Source organism: Lagopus muta, chromosome 7, assembly GCF_023343835.1.
Source record: "Lagopus muta isolate bLagMut1 chromosome 7, bLagMut1 primary, whole genome shotgun sequence".
NCBI classification, from domain to species: Eukaryota; Metazoa; Chordata; class Aves; order Galliformes; family Phasianidae; genus Lagopus; species Lagopus muta.
The window spans coordinates 6,502,757-6,515,547 of NC_064439.1; the positions used below are offsets into that span (position 1 = coordinate 6,502,757).

Below are 12,791 nucleotides of genomic sequence, written 5' to 3' on the forward strand. Positions count from 1 at the left end.
TGAGGGGACGCGGAACTTCACCCGCAGCCCGGAGCCCCGAGGACGCCCGGCAGCGCCAAGCCAGCTCCCCGCCCCCGTCCCACCGCCTGCAGCCCCTCTCACCCCACTCCCCCCGGCCCGTGCCGCCCCCTGGCCAATTAAGGGCAGAGGCGCACGGCGGCGCGGCCCCGGGCCCGCAGCGCTCTGCGGCGCCGCCATGGCGCCTCCCGGCCGCCTCCCGCCCGCAGCCCGGACCGCCCCGGCCCCGCACCTGCCGCCGCTGCCGCCCGCTCCCCTCGGAGCCCCGCGCTCACCTACGCTCCGGTAGCCCAGGATCGCGATCTTGCGGGACTTGGACGGCGGCATCTTGTCCCCCGCCCGGCCCCGAACCACATCAAGGGCGGCGGCGGCGGATGAGGAGGAGGCGGCGGGCGGGCGGCTGTGGGAACGCCGTCAGCCTCATGCGGCAAGGGGGAAGGGCGGCGGCGGCGACGGGCCGAGCGCGCGGGACCCGCGGCGCCTGGCGGCAACAGCGGCGGCAGCGCCCGCCCCACGTGACCGCCGGGCTCGCCGGCCCCTCACGTACCTGTGCGTCACGCGTCACAGGCCAGAGCGGCGACCTCGCCGCCGCCGCGCCGAGAGCCGGCGCCAAGCGCCGCGAGGAAAAACTCGCTGCGTCATGCCTGCCCCCTCCGCCCCGTCCCTCCGCGGCGCCGGCCGCCGATTGGGCCGCTCCGCGCGGTTAGGCGGCGGGGGTTGGCTGAGATCGGCGTTCAAAGGGAGGGGGCGGGGCTAGGGAGCTGCGCGGGAGGGGATTGGCTAGACGGGGCTTGAAAACCGCGCGTGCGTAGTAGCGCTCTTTTGGAGGGCGGTTGGGAGCGGCGCGGGGTGTGGAGTGCTGCGCGGTCCCTCAGGGACTCGGCGCACCTCTCGGGGCGGTGGGGTGAGGATTTCAGCTCTCTGGGTAGCCTGTACCGCTGCTTGACTGCCCTTCCCGTGAAGAAGTATTTCCTAACGTTCAACCTGAACCTCTCCAGGTGCGACTTGAGCCCGTCTCATAGAATCACAGAATCCCTTGGGTTGGAAGGCACCTGTGAGATCACCCAGCTGCGATGCCCTGCTGTGGGCGGTGTTGCCAAATGCTAATTCAGCCATTAGATCAAGCTGCCCACTGCCCCATCCAACCTGGCCTGTAATCCTATGGATTACAGGATCTCCATGGCTAAGTACTGATGACCTGGGAAACATCACATAAGCATTGGAGAGAATGGTAGTTGGTCAGGGTACTTTGAGCTGTGGGGTTCGATGTCGTTCCCTGATTATACAGCCAACCTGTTCCATTTCCACACATCATAGGTTACCGCTTGCTTTTTCATCACCCTAGAGTATTCCCTTTCGGGAGAATGGTCAGGCTGAGGAAGGAAAATAGCACGTAGAAATCCTATCTTTGCACGCAGACAGGTTGTTCTGAGCTCTCTGAAAGGTGTGGAGGGACAGTTCTGCCCAGGGCAGGTCACAGCATTCCCTCTGCATGGTGTGATATGTTGTGGTGCAGTAGCATCCACTGAATCTCTCTGCAGCTTTACTGTCATCTTTGCTCTCTAAACCATGGCACTGCCCAATGTTTGTGCGGACTGGAAAGGCTGAGGGAGGAGCTGCAACAACGTAAATGGGTCAGGAAACATACATGGAGTTCATGGTAGCTGCACTTTCAACTTCATTATCCTTTCATATTACTTGTCTGTAGTATTCAGGTATTCTGGCAAGCACCAATTTTTATTTTTTTTATTTCTCTGATTGTTTTTGCTTCTTCCTTGACACCCTACTTCTGTTGATTAGGCCTTTCCCCTTATTCTGTTCTCTTATCTCACTTTTTGGACCTTCATGTATTCGTCTCATTCCTGTTAACTTCCACTTGTTCACTGCCTATAAGGAGAGCTCACTACTGCAGATTTTCTGCTCCCAACCAGCTGATTTACTTATTGCTTCTAACTGCAATGGAGATGTTCCATCCTAGGATAGTGTCCATGCTTGCTCAGCAAGTGGGGCAGGAACCCACGGCTCATCCCTCCTGGCGTGTTTGAAAATTAGGAAAAACCTACAACTTTCTTTTCTTCCACTGGTTCTTTGGAAGGAAGTGGCTATTCCCTATGCCATCCCTATGACAACTTTGTCTTGTCTGGGCCACTTGAAATGGGCAAATGAGAAACTCTCAGACCAGCTCTGTCCTTTCTCCATGCACCAAGACTTGGTGCTATCACCAACTGGCCTTTGGGAGCAATCTGGGATGCTGCTGCTCAATCAGTAGCTAAAGCAGAGATGTTCTGGATCTGAGGAGGTATTGTTGCATTTCTCCTACTGGGAGATAAGCTGAAATGCTTCCTGTACTGCTCAGGTTGTGTCTTCCCTGCAGCAGGCTGGAGCAGCAGCATTAGCAGTAGGGCTTTTCCTTTGCCCTTCCCTAGCACTACTCCAGCATCTTCGTTCCTAGAGTGTTTGCAGGTTGTCCTGTGAACTACAAAGGAGTTCACAGAACACTGGAATGAGTTACTGACACCAGGCACCTATGCTCAGGATGTGTTCCAAGCCAGTTCTGTACCAGATGCTCCTTCAAATTAAATGGTTGTACTGGTTATACAAAGAATACAATCGTTGATAAGTTATATTCATTTTATTGTAAACATGTTACCAACAGACATGGTCAACAAATGCAACACATCAGGCATGGTCTAGGTTCCAAAACAAAAAGTGCCGGCACAAATAGAGCATGTATATGCAGTGAGATCAGGAACAGATGTGGAGGCTGAGAAACTGGAAAGCATCTGTCTTTTGTTGCCTGTGTCTGCTTTGCTGTGATGGAGAAAAAGCTGCGATGAATTTCCTTTAGGAAACATAACCCAGCAGTTAAGTGTTTTTATGGCAATCCAGCACATACAAACCCACGAACACAGTGCTACTCAGGTTCCAAATGCAAAACACATCTGACTTGTACATTCAGTTCCTATAACAGCAATTACCAATTTAATTACCTGCTCAATCCTCTGGCAAATCAGCAGCTTCCCGAGGAGCTATTGGAACTGCACCCAATGTTAGCACTGGGTGTGCTCCTACATGTATGGCATACGCTTTGCTGCCCACTGAAGTTAGGAAGTACACTCAGTTCCATCCTGCACTTGTTCCTGGCCCCTCATGGATTTTGATAGAGATCAAATTCTCCAACATTTGTATAGAAATGCTGACAGAATAATAGTAGAAAAAAACATTCAAAAGAAATAATTCTGCATTAAATGGTACCTGCAACTCCCATCACTGAGACTATTGTTATGGGCTTCTGCCATTCACTGCTGGCAGGGACACCCCAGGGATCAGCTTGCTGTATGTGTACCTGTCACCTCTCTGCATGCACCTCAGTGGGAATCAATGCAATCATCATGAGTGCCAATAAAGTAACACTCAAAACTGCCTTTAAATTTGGACCTGGAGTTAAGAGCAAAAAGCATTGTCTGCAGAACATTTTTTTTTTGCATAATGCACGTGATGTGGATACAAGGGTACTATAAAACTATTCAGAATGACGTTTTCTCCTGGAGATTACCCCTAGTAAACATTTAATGTGGGAGCACATAAGGTGTGAAGATTTTGAAGCAAACTGGCTGCTCCTGAGAGCTGAGCATGGAGAGCCTGCTGTTCAGCAGGATTAGGCACGCATGGTTTCACCTCTGCTTGGACCGAAACTGAATGACTCCAGCTTACCCTGAGCTCAATTGAAAGATGGCAAAGTGTGTTCTCAAAGCAGTTTTGGAACTGCTTCAGTCAGATTCCTCGCTTGCTGGGAGGACAAGAACTTGAGCCTTGGAAAGCAATGTTGGTTGTTTCTGCGTTACCCAAACATTCCCAGCAGAGCAATATTCTGTAGGACTGGAGATGAATAGGCCTCAGACTCAACAGTTGCAATTCAGTTGCTAGTAAACAGCAAATACAGTCTGCAAGGCCTACAGACCTCAGACCTTTTAACTGAAAGGAGTCCAGAAGTAAAACAACATGAAAGTGTTTTTATCAGCCAAATGATCAATGTCAGCAAAGGACAGTTTTCTGAAGTAATGAGCTCACAGCATCTCTAGATAGTGCAAAATACTGAGGGGCTGAGCTTAATTGAAAAAATAATGGCAAACATAGTTCTACAAAGACATTTCCTTATACTTAAACACATCCACAGCAGGTCAGTAGCAAACATCGTCTGATCCCTCGCAAGACCAAGAAGTACTTTAGAATAATTATCTTTTGCAGACATCTCTTGCTGGCAAGGAAACACATGGGGCAGCACAGGAATCAATCACATAGGCTTTCCCATCCGGCTGGCTGAATGGAATCCACTTCCTCAGCACCTCAGCATACCTGGGAATGACAATCTATGCTATGGAATAGTCTACCAGAGCTGTAAGAGGAACTCCCTGAGACCTCCACCTGCAGCATCACCACATCTGTGTAAAGAAAGGGAATTCTGTGGTCTCAGCTCCATAGGTACCAACTGCTGTCTGGTTTTCCCTAGCGAGCTACGTGAAAGGGAAGTGTTCTACATGAAAGCTTTAGGTGCTCTGGCAACACAGCGTGGTACATGCTGCACTGCTGCCAAATCATCCCTCCTTTCTCTACCCCCATTTACTTCTATGCCTTCGTTAAGCTGATACAAGCAGTTTCCCAGCTCTGTAGTAAATCGATCTGCATTAAAATGACATGGTTGGTTTAGTTTGTGTAACAGGTACTTGTGCCAGGACAAGGAGCATGGTAAGGGAAAATGCCTTTTTGATGACACTTTTGTCACGCTTAAATTAATATTCAGAACTGAATTTCAGAAAGCAAGGGTAGAAATCCTCTGAATACAGTTTTGCATCACTGAGGATCCCAGCTTTCCATGATTCTGCTAGCTCAGTGTCCATAACACATGCATGGCACTTGTAATAATGTTAAAACAGGGACTCTGTGCATGGCTGTTTGAAAACTGCAAATTCATTCTGCACGCTAATTTATGCAGACAAGCACAAAGCTGTCTGGATGGAATATGGCCAAAAGACTTTGTGCTAAATATAATGTAAGAAAAAAGCATCTATCAGTGGCTCAACCCTTCAATTTTTCCAGAACTACCCTAATGTAGGACTGAAAATGTTGTTCCTGCAGACTCGTGCTAGGCAGAGTGAGATAGAGTGCTGCACTTAAGCAGTTCCATCCCATACCTTCTAAAGCTGGCTGTAATTCTGGTGCTGGAACAGCAAGCAAGCTTTCAAGAAGTCACACCTGTGCAGCTTGGATGGCATTTACAGGTAGTGATGACCACATGAAATTTCAGTCTACCACCAATGATCCCTTTCCACACAGCTCACGAAGCACAAGAGCTGCTATTTCTGGTTTCTGTCGCTCCTTTCCCCAGCAAAGACAAGCGAGCTGAGCTGCTGGTCTGTAACAGCAGCAGTGTGCAGCTGGCCCCACCAGGTGGCTGCTTTCTCAGTTTTGTGCCTCTCAGAAGCACAGGGAGCACAGCTGGCAGGTCATTAGTCAGAAAAGATGCTGGACAAGACAACGGTTTGCAATGAGAGTGTGAGAGAATAGTTTGTCCCTGTGTACAAGAATGTTTTTACACATGAAAAACATCAGTAGGAAGAAAACTTTCACACATTTTGTTCCAAAATCTCCTGCAGGAAGTGAGGTCTGAAGAAAGGGCTTTCCATTGCTCTTAAAAACCTCACATGTTGTCAGCAAACTGCAAATCGTTCACCTTTTGCGTCAGTGTTTATACATGGAAAAATAAAGGGTCAGCCTAGTGCCATTATTCTGGGGCCACGTTCCCACTGGAAACACAGCACTGCCAGAAGCAGCACTACCTGCACCGTGCCATCAGCACAAGCTGCCTCATAAGCTGAAGGAAAATGGGAACATCTGTGTGGAGCTTACATCACCCAAAACACACATACATCATACGTGCAGAAAAACGTGGCGAGAGCCGCTAACACCAAACGGATGTTGGAGGGTTTAATTTCTTCCATCTACAATTATAAAAATCTCATCATCAAATGTTACAGTACATTTACATCAGCAAAACCCCACGGCCTTCCTCGGCTTCTGTACAAATCACATACAATACAGAGTTGCATTTTAGTCGTACAGACATCATTTTACATCTTCAACACAGTGGAAAGTCTGGTTCTCTGGCACGTCCCTTCCCACACGGTGCCTGCACAGCACAGCATGGAGCACTGCTGGGATCTCCAACTCCACTCACGTGGACTGACCAACAGCCCTACAACTCCAACGTTGTAAATAATGAGAAAATCTGCCACTGGTTTGTATAACAATCAACAGTTTATTAATGGATATGGTGAAATTTTAGCTATCCACCAAAGATGTGTAAAAAATTGTCATGAAAGTAAAAATAAATAAAGCTGTTTTTAAAATCAGTCTCGTTTTACAACTCGGTTCAGAATGCGACATTTAACACAAAACTGTCATTAAAGTTTTAAAGAAGTCTACTGATATTCAAATTACAGCTTTTATGACAAGTCTAATGAGAACTGAAACTGATTTGGTTTAGGTTTAAAGACTTTCACATTCAAATACAGTGTCTCATTTAACACAATACTTCCTTTGACAGTGATGGGCAACAGTGATGACATATTGCTGTATTTTGACATAAGGCACTATGATATGAATATGCCATACACTTGCCTTATGTCACATATATCCATTGCTGACCAGTGACTTCCGTCAAATACAAAATGAAAAAGTTTCAGAATACAGTGCATTTTAATGAAGGACATCGTGTGAAGTCTTCCAGCAAATGTTCTGAAGACGTTTTGAAATACAAGCCTACATTGTAACATAAGCTTTTGTCATGCTGCTTTGTTTTTTTGCGACATCACTGGGGGGGAATAGACTCATCATCCATCACTAAGTCCCAAAACACATTCTCAACCATCCTGCTCTGTTCTATTGCAGTCACTGTTCTCGAGACAAACTTGACCCAGAAACTTTGTTCAAGTTCTCCTACAAACGTTTATACATTCACAGCAGTCATTCACTTTCATTCTCCTTTTGTTTGGCACCTGTTAACAGAAGAGGAAAGCACGTGTGATTTCTAATGCATACAGCAGCTGCCTCACGGAACGGCACCGCTCGTTCTGAACGCTGCAAGTACTGTCTGACCACGTTACCAGAACCACAGGACTGGACTGCATCCATAAGGAGCACACTTCAGGACTGCTGAATGCTAACACAGGTTGAAGAAGGCCTGGAGGCCTGCCTCTAACTTCATTGGCAGGGTAATTCTCCAAGTCACAACTGCCTTTGAAGTACCGCTCCCCAAAAACGCCATGCTGCAAGCCTGTCCATCTGCCCAGGGAGCCAAGTTTAATCATCATAGTGCTCTTAAAAAGTGAGGTCATACTTGGGGAAAAAAAACCACAAGGTAGGAATTCAGTTTAACTACACTGCACTGAGTGATTTTTCTGGCTCAGGGGCAGATTCTGCTTACAGTAAGAATCCAAAAGAGCTGTTCAGCAGAACCACGTAGTGCTGCGCCTCCTCTCCAAGCACTGCCTACACACTGGGCAATGAGTGACCCCTAAGGTGAGCTGGCTTCGACATCCAGCTCCAGTGAGCAGAAGCTCTTGCCAACAACTGTTTGTAATATGTCATCACAAACACTGAAAAATCCATTACATTCACCCAGTTTTCACATCACAACTGATTTCTCCCTCCCTCCCCTCCTGCACACCAGTCTCAATTCCTGTCAGTCAACACATTTTTCTTTCTGGTCAGTAACAGAAAAAGGGCATTTACAGGGCATGATTTACCTGGTCGTCCTCACACATCCACTGTAAGAGGTGAATCACGTTCTGACCTACGTTGCAGACATCTTTACTTTGTCACCCCACATTGCTGGCAGCACAGCCCTGCCTGTGTGTTGTGCTACCTCCTGCTCTCTAGGGCTAGGCTCTTTTGTGACACCTGATGAATCCACAGCTTTTTTGCTGGCCAAGTTTCCCATCAGATCAATGGGATAAAGCAGCTCACAGAGGGATCTCATGAGAAGCTGCCACATGCTAAGCACCAGAAGCACATGACCTGGAGTATGGGAGTGGGAAACCCCCTTGTAACTCCCCTCAAGGATATACTCAGCTCTGTTTCCTCAACCTGGTATTTTGAAGGCAAAACTGTGACCTTCAGACATTTTCTGTCTGTCCTTCTCACAAAGCCAGAGGAGGACTTTGCTTTAGTCGTTGTGACACTGAAGTCATTTACACAACCAAAGTGAAGTTCCAGTTAAGAACACGGAGCAGATCAGTGACTTGGGCAAAAGTAAAAAGCAACAAAACAATCCAAGTAAAAGTAGCAGAAAAAATTAAATGAGCTGATAGGTTAAAGGGAACCTGATCAAGTTTAGTGATACACCATAGTTCTACTGGAATAATTCACTCTGGTGTGACATCTCTAACACAGTAAAAAGTGACAAAAGACTGACAATTAAGCACTTTGTTGGCTATTACTCGCAGAGAAGTGAAACACTTATTTGAAGAGTATAATCAAACTTACACAACTTTTAAATCAGCAAAGTATTATTGTCATCATACCAGCTAAGACCAGCAAGCTGTATGCACTACTGAATGACTTAAGGCAAACATCAGAATGCAACATCCATACCTGCTGGCGTGAGTACCAAAGCCTGTAGAATGTCAGAAAGGGAGATGATACCCACAATGCTATCTGCTTCATTCACTACCACCAAACGATGAACCTGCGAGCAGGGAAAACATTTTGAGAGATTTTCCTGATGTGAAGTAAGAGCTAAAGGCACACAGCTGCCTGACGGCAATAAAATCATACCTGAAATGGCAGACAAGCCAAGATCTATGCCTTGAAAATACTGCAGAATGGGAGAGTGCCCTCATCTCAGCACTGCAACCCAGCTCAAGCTGGGAGCTGTGCAACCAAATGGTCACAGCTGAGCCACCTCATAAAGAGGTCATCCTTGGGAGGACGTCTATCACAAGTAGAGACCTTGGTACTGCTTTACTTCTTACCCAAAATGAATTTGGGCTTCAAGTCTAACCAATCAAATGCAATTGTGAAGAAAGTGAAAAATATTTCTCATCTTTTCACAGAAGTGACAGCAACAAAGCTGCAGTGTCTTGACTTCATACAGATGTGAGCTTATTGTGGAGGTCAACAACTTCACCACCAGTCAGATAAAGCAAAAAGAAAAAAAGAGGATCTCAGATGTATTTGCAGAGTCACACTCAGCTGACACTGTGAGGAAACACTGCGAGAGGGGGAAAGTGGGAGAATATGTTTTGCATTTTCTTTCTGCCAAATCTATGTTGGTGATATTTTCAGTGCGCACACACACACACACACACACACACATTCTTTCTTCTCTCAGTGTAATGAATTCAAGAAGAATGGACAGTGTAGTTGTTTCACATCCAGTGAGATCAAACATTTTGTCTGGCAGCTAAAAATAGCACCAATTAGTGCCTCCCTTGTGGCTCTGACTGACTCATTTTTGCATAGCCTCACTATGTTTAGACTGAGCCAAAGGGTAGGAGTTGTTCTGAAAACCCAAATGTCTAAAGCTTCTGAAGACATTAATTAGATCAGCCACATTTGGAATCTGTGCATCAGCAATGCTAAAATCACTGAGTTTCAGGAAGAAGCTCAAGCTGATGCAGGAAACTGTGTCAAAATCACCTAATGGAAGTTCTGAGGGGTTTTTATACAACATGGGAATTCTGCTCATATTAAGCAAATGTACAGTTATGGCCCCAAAGATGAAAAAAAAATGTTGTAAAATTGAAGGAGTCATTCACACCTGTGTGTAAGAAGGTTCCCAGAACTAAAATCAGAGGATAAACCAGACAAGAAGAACAGGAAAAAAGCACTGAGTCATTTACAAGACAATTGGTGAACAAGTTCTTGGTAAGACTTTATTCCCTGGCTTTGTTTCACAGTTTGTATTCTTTTAAGTATATGTAAGTCAAGAAATCAAACTGATCCCTACATATGTAAACATGAACAAAACATATTTTCTTCAAGTAACCAAAATAATTCCAGAAGGATAAATTTGCCCTATTTATTAGTTTGGTCACACAACTTTTACAGGGAGGGGAAATTAAAAAACAGTGGCAAACTCACCTCAGCCTTCACTATCCTATCAACAATGGTCTCCAGTGTTTCCAGCATACTACACTTTACAACACCTTCAAAATACTGAGAACGGTGCTGTAGGGCTTGTGTCACCGTGATATCTAGGTTATTATAGGTTTTTTCAGCAGCAAGGTTCTGAAAAACAAGGCACACTGCTCACTACTTAGTGATAAAGTACTCAACAGAGCAAATATCTTGGCACCAAGTAGACACACATTTCGGGGGTACATTGAGTCTGTTCCAAGTCACATATTAAACAAAGCAGATACTCTTCAGTTGCAGTTTTTAGGAACAGTCAAAGGTGCAACTAAATTACACATCATAGAAAGACTGGATTAATTGATAATAATGTTTTGTGGTTATGCATTAGGCCCATGAAAGTCTCCTTACTTTGTTATCTAATATCTGGCTTGATGTCACTCATCCTGCTTCTGCCACAAGGAAAAAAGGAAAGATGATGTTCTATAGATTTCAATATATACTAGAAGAACAAACCATTTGTTTTGATTTTCAAAGGCCAGGTGAGGACAATATTTTGGCTAGTCTGAACTCTACCCATTAAGTAGATCCTACTACAGAGATTCAAGTGGAAAACAAACGGTAAGTCTTCTTCAACCTTTCTTTCTATCTGCAGGCTCGAACTCCCTCTCCTGGACTGTGCTGGAACTACCACTCAACATACATTCTTGCATCTACTTTATTAAGTGCAATAAAAACTTATATATTAGCACATTAATTTCTAATTGCTCACTACATAAAAAACACAATAGAATTTAAAAGGCATACTTACTATTACATCAAATTTGGAATAAATATCTACAACTTTTCCTAGAAAGAAAAACATGTATTAATAAAGTGCTTGCAATAGAAAGAAAGTTTTCTTGTGTCCTGTACATTTGTTATTTTGTAATGATACAGAGAGATCAAGAAGGAAAGACAGAAAACCAAACAAAAAAACCAAATCAAAACTGGCCACCCATGATGAATCTTCCAGGTCTGTCAGCCTCTATCTTGCATAATCATTCTACATATTCTAATCATATATATATAAATTACATATATACACACAATGTTATATATATATATAAAGTCAATCCAGGCTTCAACAGCATTTATCTTACCACACTTGTGTACAGCAGAATCAACACACACCTGACTCATCCACAACAGGTAAAGCCGATATCCTTCTCTCTACAAATATATTCAAGGCTTTAATGATAGGAGTGTCTGGATGTATGAAGGCAATGTTGTGGTAAGTTCCTATTCCAAGTTCATCCAGATTCTTCTTCATAAAGGCAGGCTTTGGCATTTCTGACATCTAGGAAGGGCAGATGAATGTATTTACACAATGCAGTTTTCTGCATGACGCACCAGTTACCGAGTTTTCCATACATAATTAGGAAACATATATTCACTCATCCATCTTGAGACTCCAAACAATTGTTACAGATCATTATGATAATCTGTTACTAGATTTAGATAAAGCCAAAACAAGCTTAGATCTAGAAGCATTAGCACTGTTCCAACAAGATTTAAATTGAGACTGCACATCTAAGCTGTTTTGCTTGTCAGTTTTTGTAACGGCCCATCACTAAAATCTTTGGATCCTAAACTATGTCATCCCCATTGATCTGAAAAGCGAAGGCAAAGATGTGAGATGCTGCATGCTTATTTTGACATCCTTTTGATTGCTTTGCCTCCTGTCCACTCCTGTGACCAACATACAGTACAGTAACTTGTGTTAAGCTTGGCTCTAGGAGATGAGTCATTATTCTACCCATGTAATCAAAACAGCTCCTGCAGCTGAGATCACCCAGAAGACAATACCAAAATACTCAAAAAGCCAAGACATATCCCTGGTGTTTTTTGTTTGGTGTTTGCTTCTTTGTCTTCAGATGATTAAAACCAAATAAAGGTAATGTCTAGGCTACAGTGTATCACCTGAGCTTCTCTGTTAGCAGAAAAGATGCACAAAGAAACAACAGAGTGCCCAAACATGGAAGATTACCATGAAGTTTCTGAACACGTTGCTTAACATTGGAGAGGTCTACCTGGGCTGGAGGTGAGTGGGTAGAGGGAAAATATCAGTTAAAGCAAAACAGAAGTACTTACAAAAAGCTGGAGGAACTTGAGGATTCTTTTATGGGTAAGTATATAAAGTGCATTTCCACTGACGGGATCTATAACTGGCAATCTGTGGATTTTGTTTTTGATCAATGAATATACAGCATCAAAAAGGCTGAGGAGAAAAGCAAATTTTAAAATAAATGGTTGCCAAGAAAGAGCCACATCAAGTGATGCATGTACAGGTTTACAAACCCACAGAAAGGACACAGTTAATGGCATTACCTTTAAATGTTACAGAAGTTAAGGCCTTTCAAATTATGTTTTCTAGGATATTCCATGCAAGCAGCTCCATTCAGACACAATCCTTATGACAAAACTGAATAACCTCTTCATGGCTTAACAGTAACAATACTACTGAGGATATTACATGCAATTACTTGGAGATAATCACTACAGCTTACTTTAAATGGTATAAGCAATCCTATTCCAAAAACTAAAAGCAAGAATCAGAAGTTCACTCTCCTGCTCTAGTTTACAATAGAAGCTGTTTC

At 44.4% G+C, this 12,791-nt stretch overlaps 2 protein-coding genes across 18 annotated transcripts in view; both read right to left on the reverse strand.

Annotated features, from left to right (window-relative positions):
* RHEB (Ras homolog, mTORC1 binding) overlaps window positions 1-532 on the reverse strand; it is a 31,500-nt gene extending 30,968 nt beyond the window's left edge. For 2 of the 3 annotated variants that reach the window (XR_007378219.1, XM_048951531.1), the window contains exon 1: window positions 294-532. Coding sequence is in view for 2 of the 3 variants with exons in the window: in XM_048951531.1 (XP_048807488.1) it covers window positions 294-345 (52 nt within the window). In the remaining variant the exon portion in view is untranslated. The remainder of the gene's footprint in view (window positions 1-293) is intronic. The other variant, XM_048951530.1, reaches the window with a different exon arrangement.
* A 5,457-nt stretch (window positions 533-5,989) lies between these two features.
* PRKAG2 (protein kinase AMP-activated non-catalytic subunit gamma 2) overlaps window positions 5,990-12,791 on the reverse strand; it is a 184,929-nt gene continuing 178,127 nt past the window's right edge. For all 15 annotated transcript variants that reach the window (XM_048951501.1, XM_048951504.1, XM_048951505.1 and 12 more), the window contains 6 exons: window positions 12,286-12,412; window positions 11,326-11,491; window positions 10,964-11,001; window positions 10,162-10,308; window positions 8,671-8,764; window positions 5,990-7,073 (listed from right to left, as the gene is read on the reverse strand). In XM_048951501.1, the coding sequence (XP_048807458.1) occupies window positions 7,042-7,073; window positions 8,671-8,764; window positions 10,162-10,308; window positions 10,964-11,001; window positions 11,326-11,491; window positions 12,286-12,412 (604 nt within the window). In that variant the 3' untranslated portion in view covers window positions 5,990-7,041. The remainder of the gene's footprint in view (window positions 7,074-8,670; window positions 8,765-10,161; window positions 10,309-10,963; window positions 11,002-11,325; window positions 11,492-12,285; window positions 12,413-12,791) is intronic.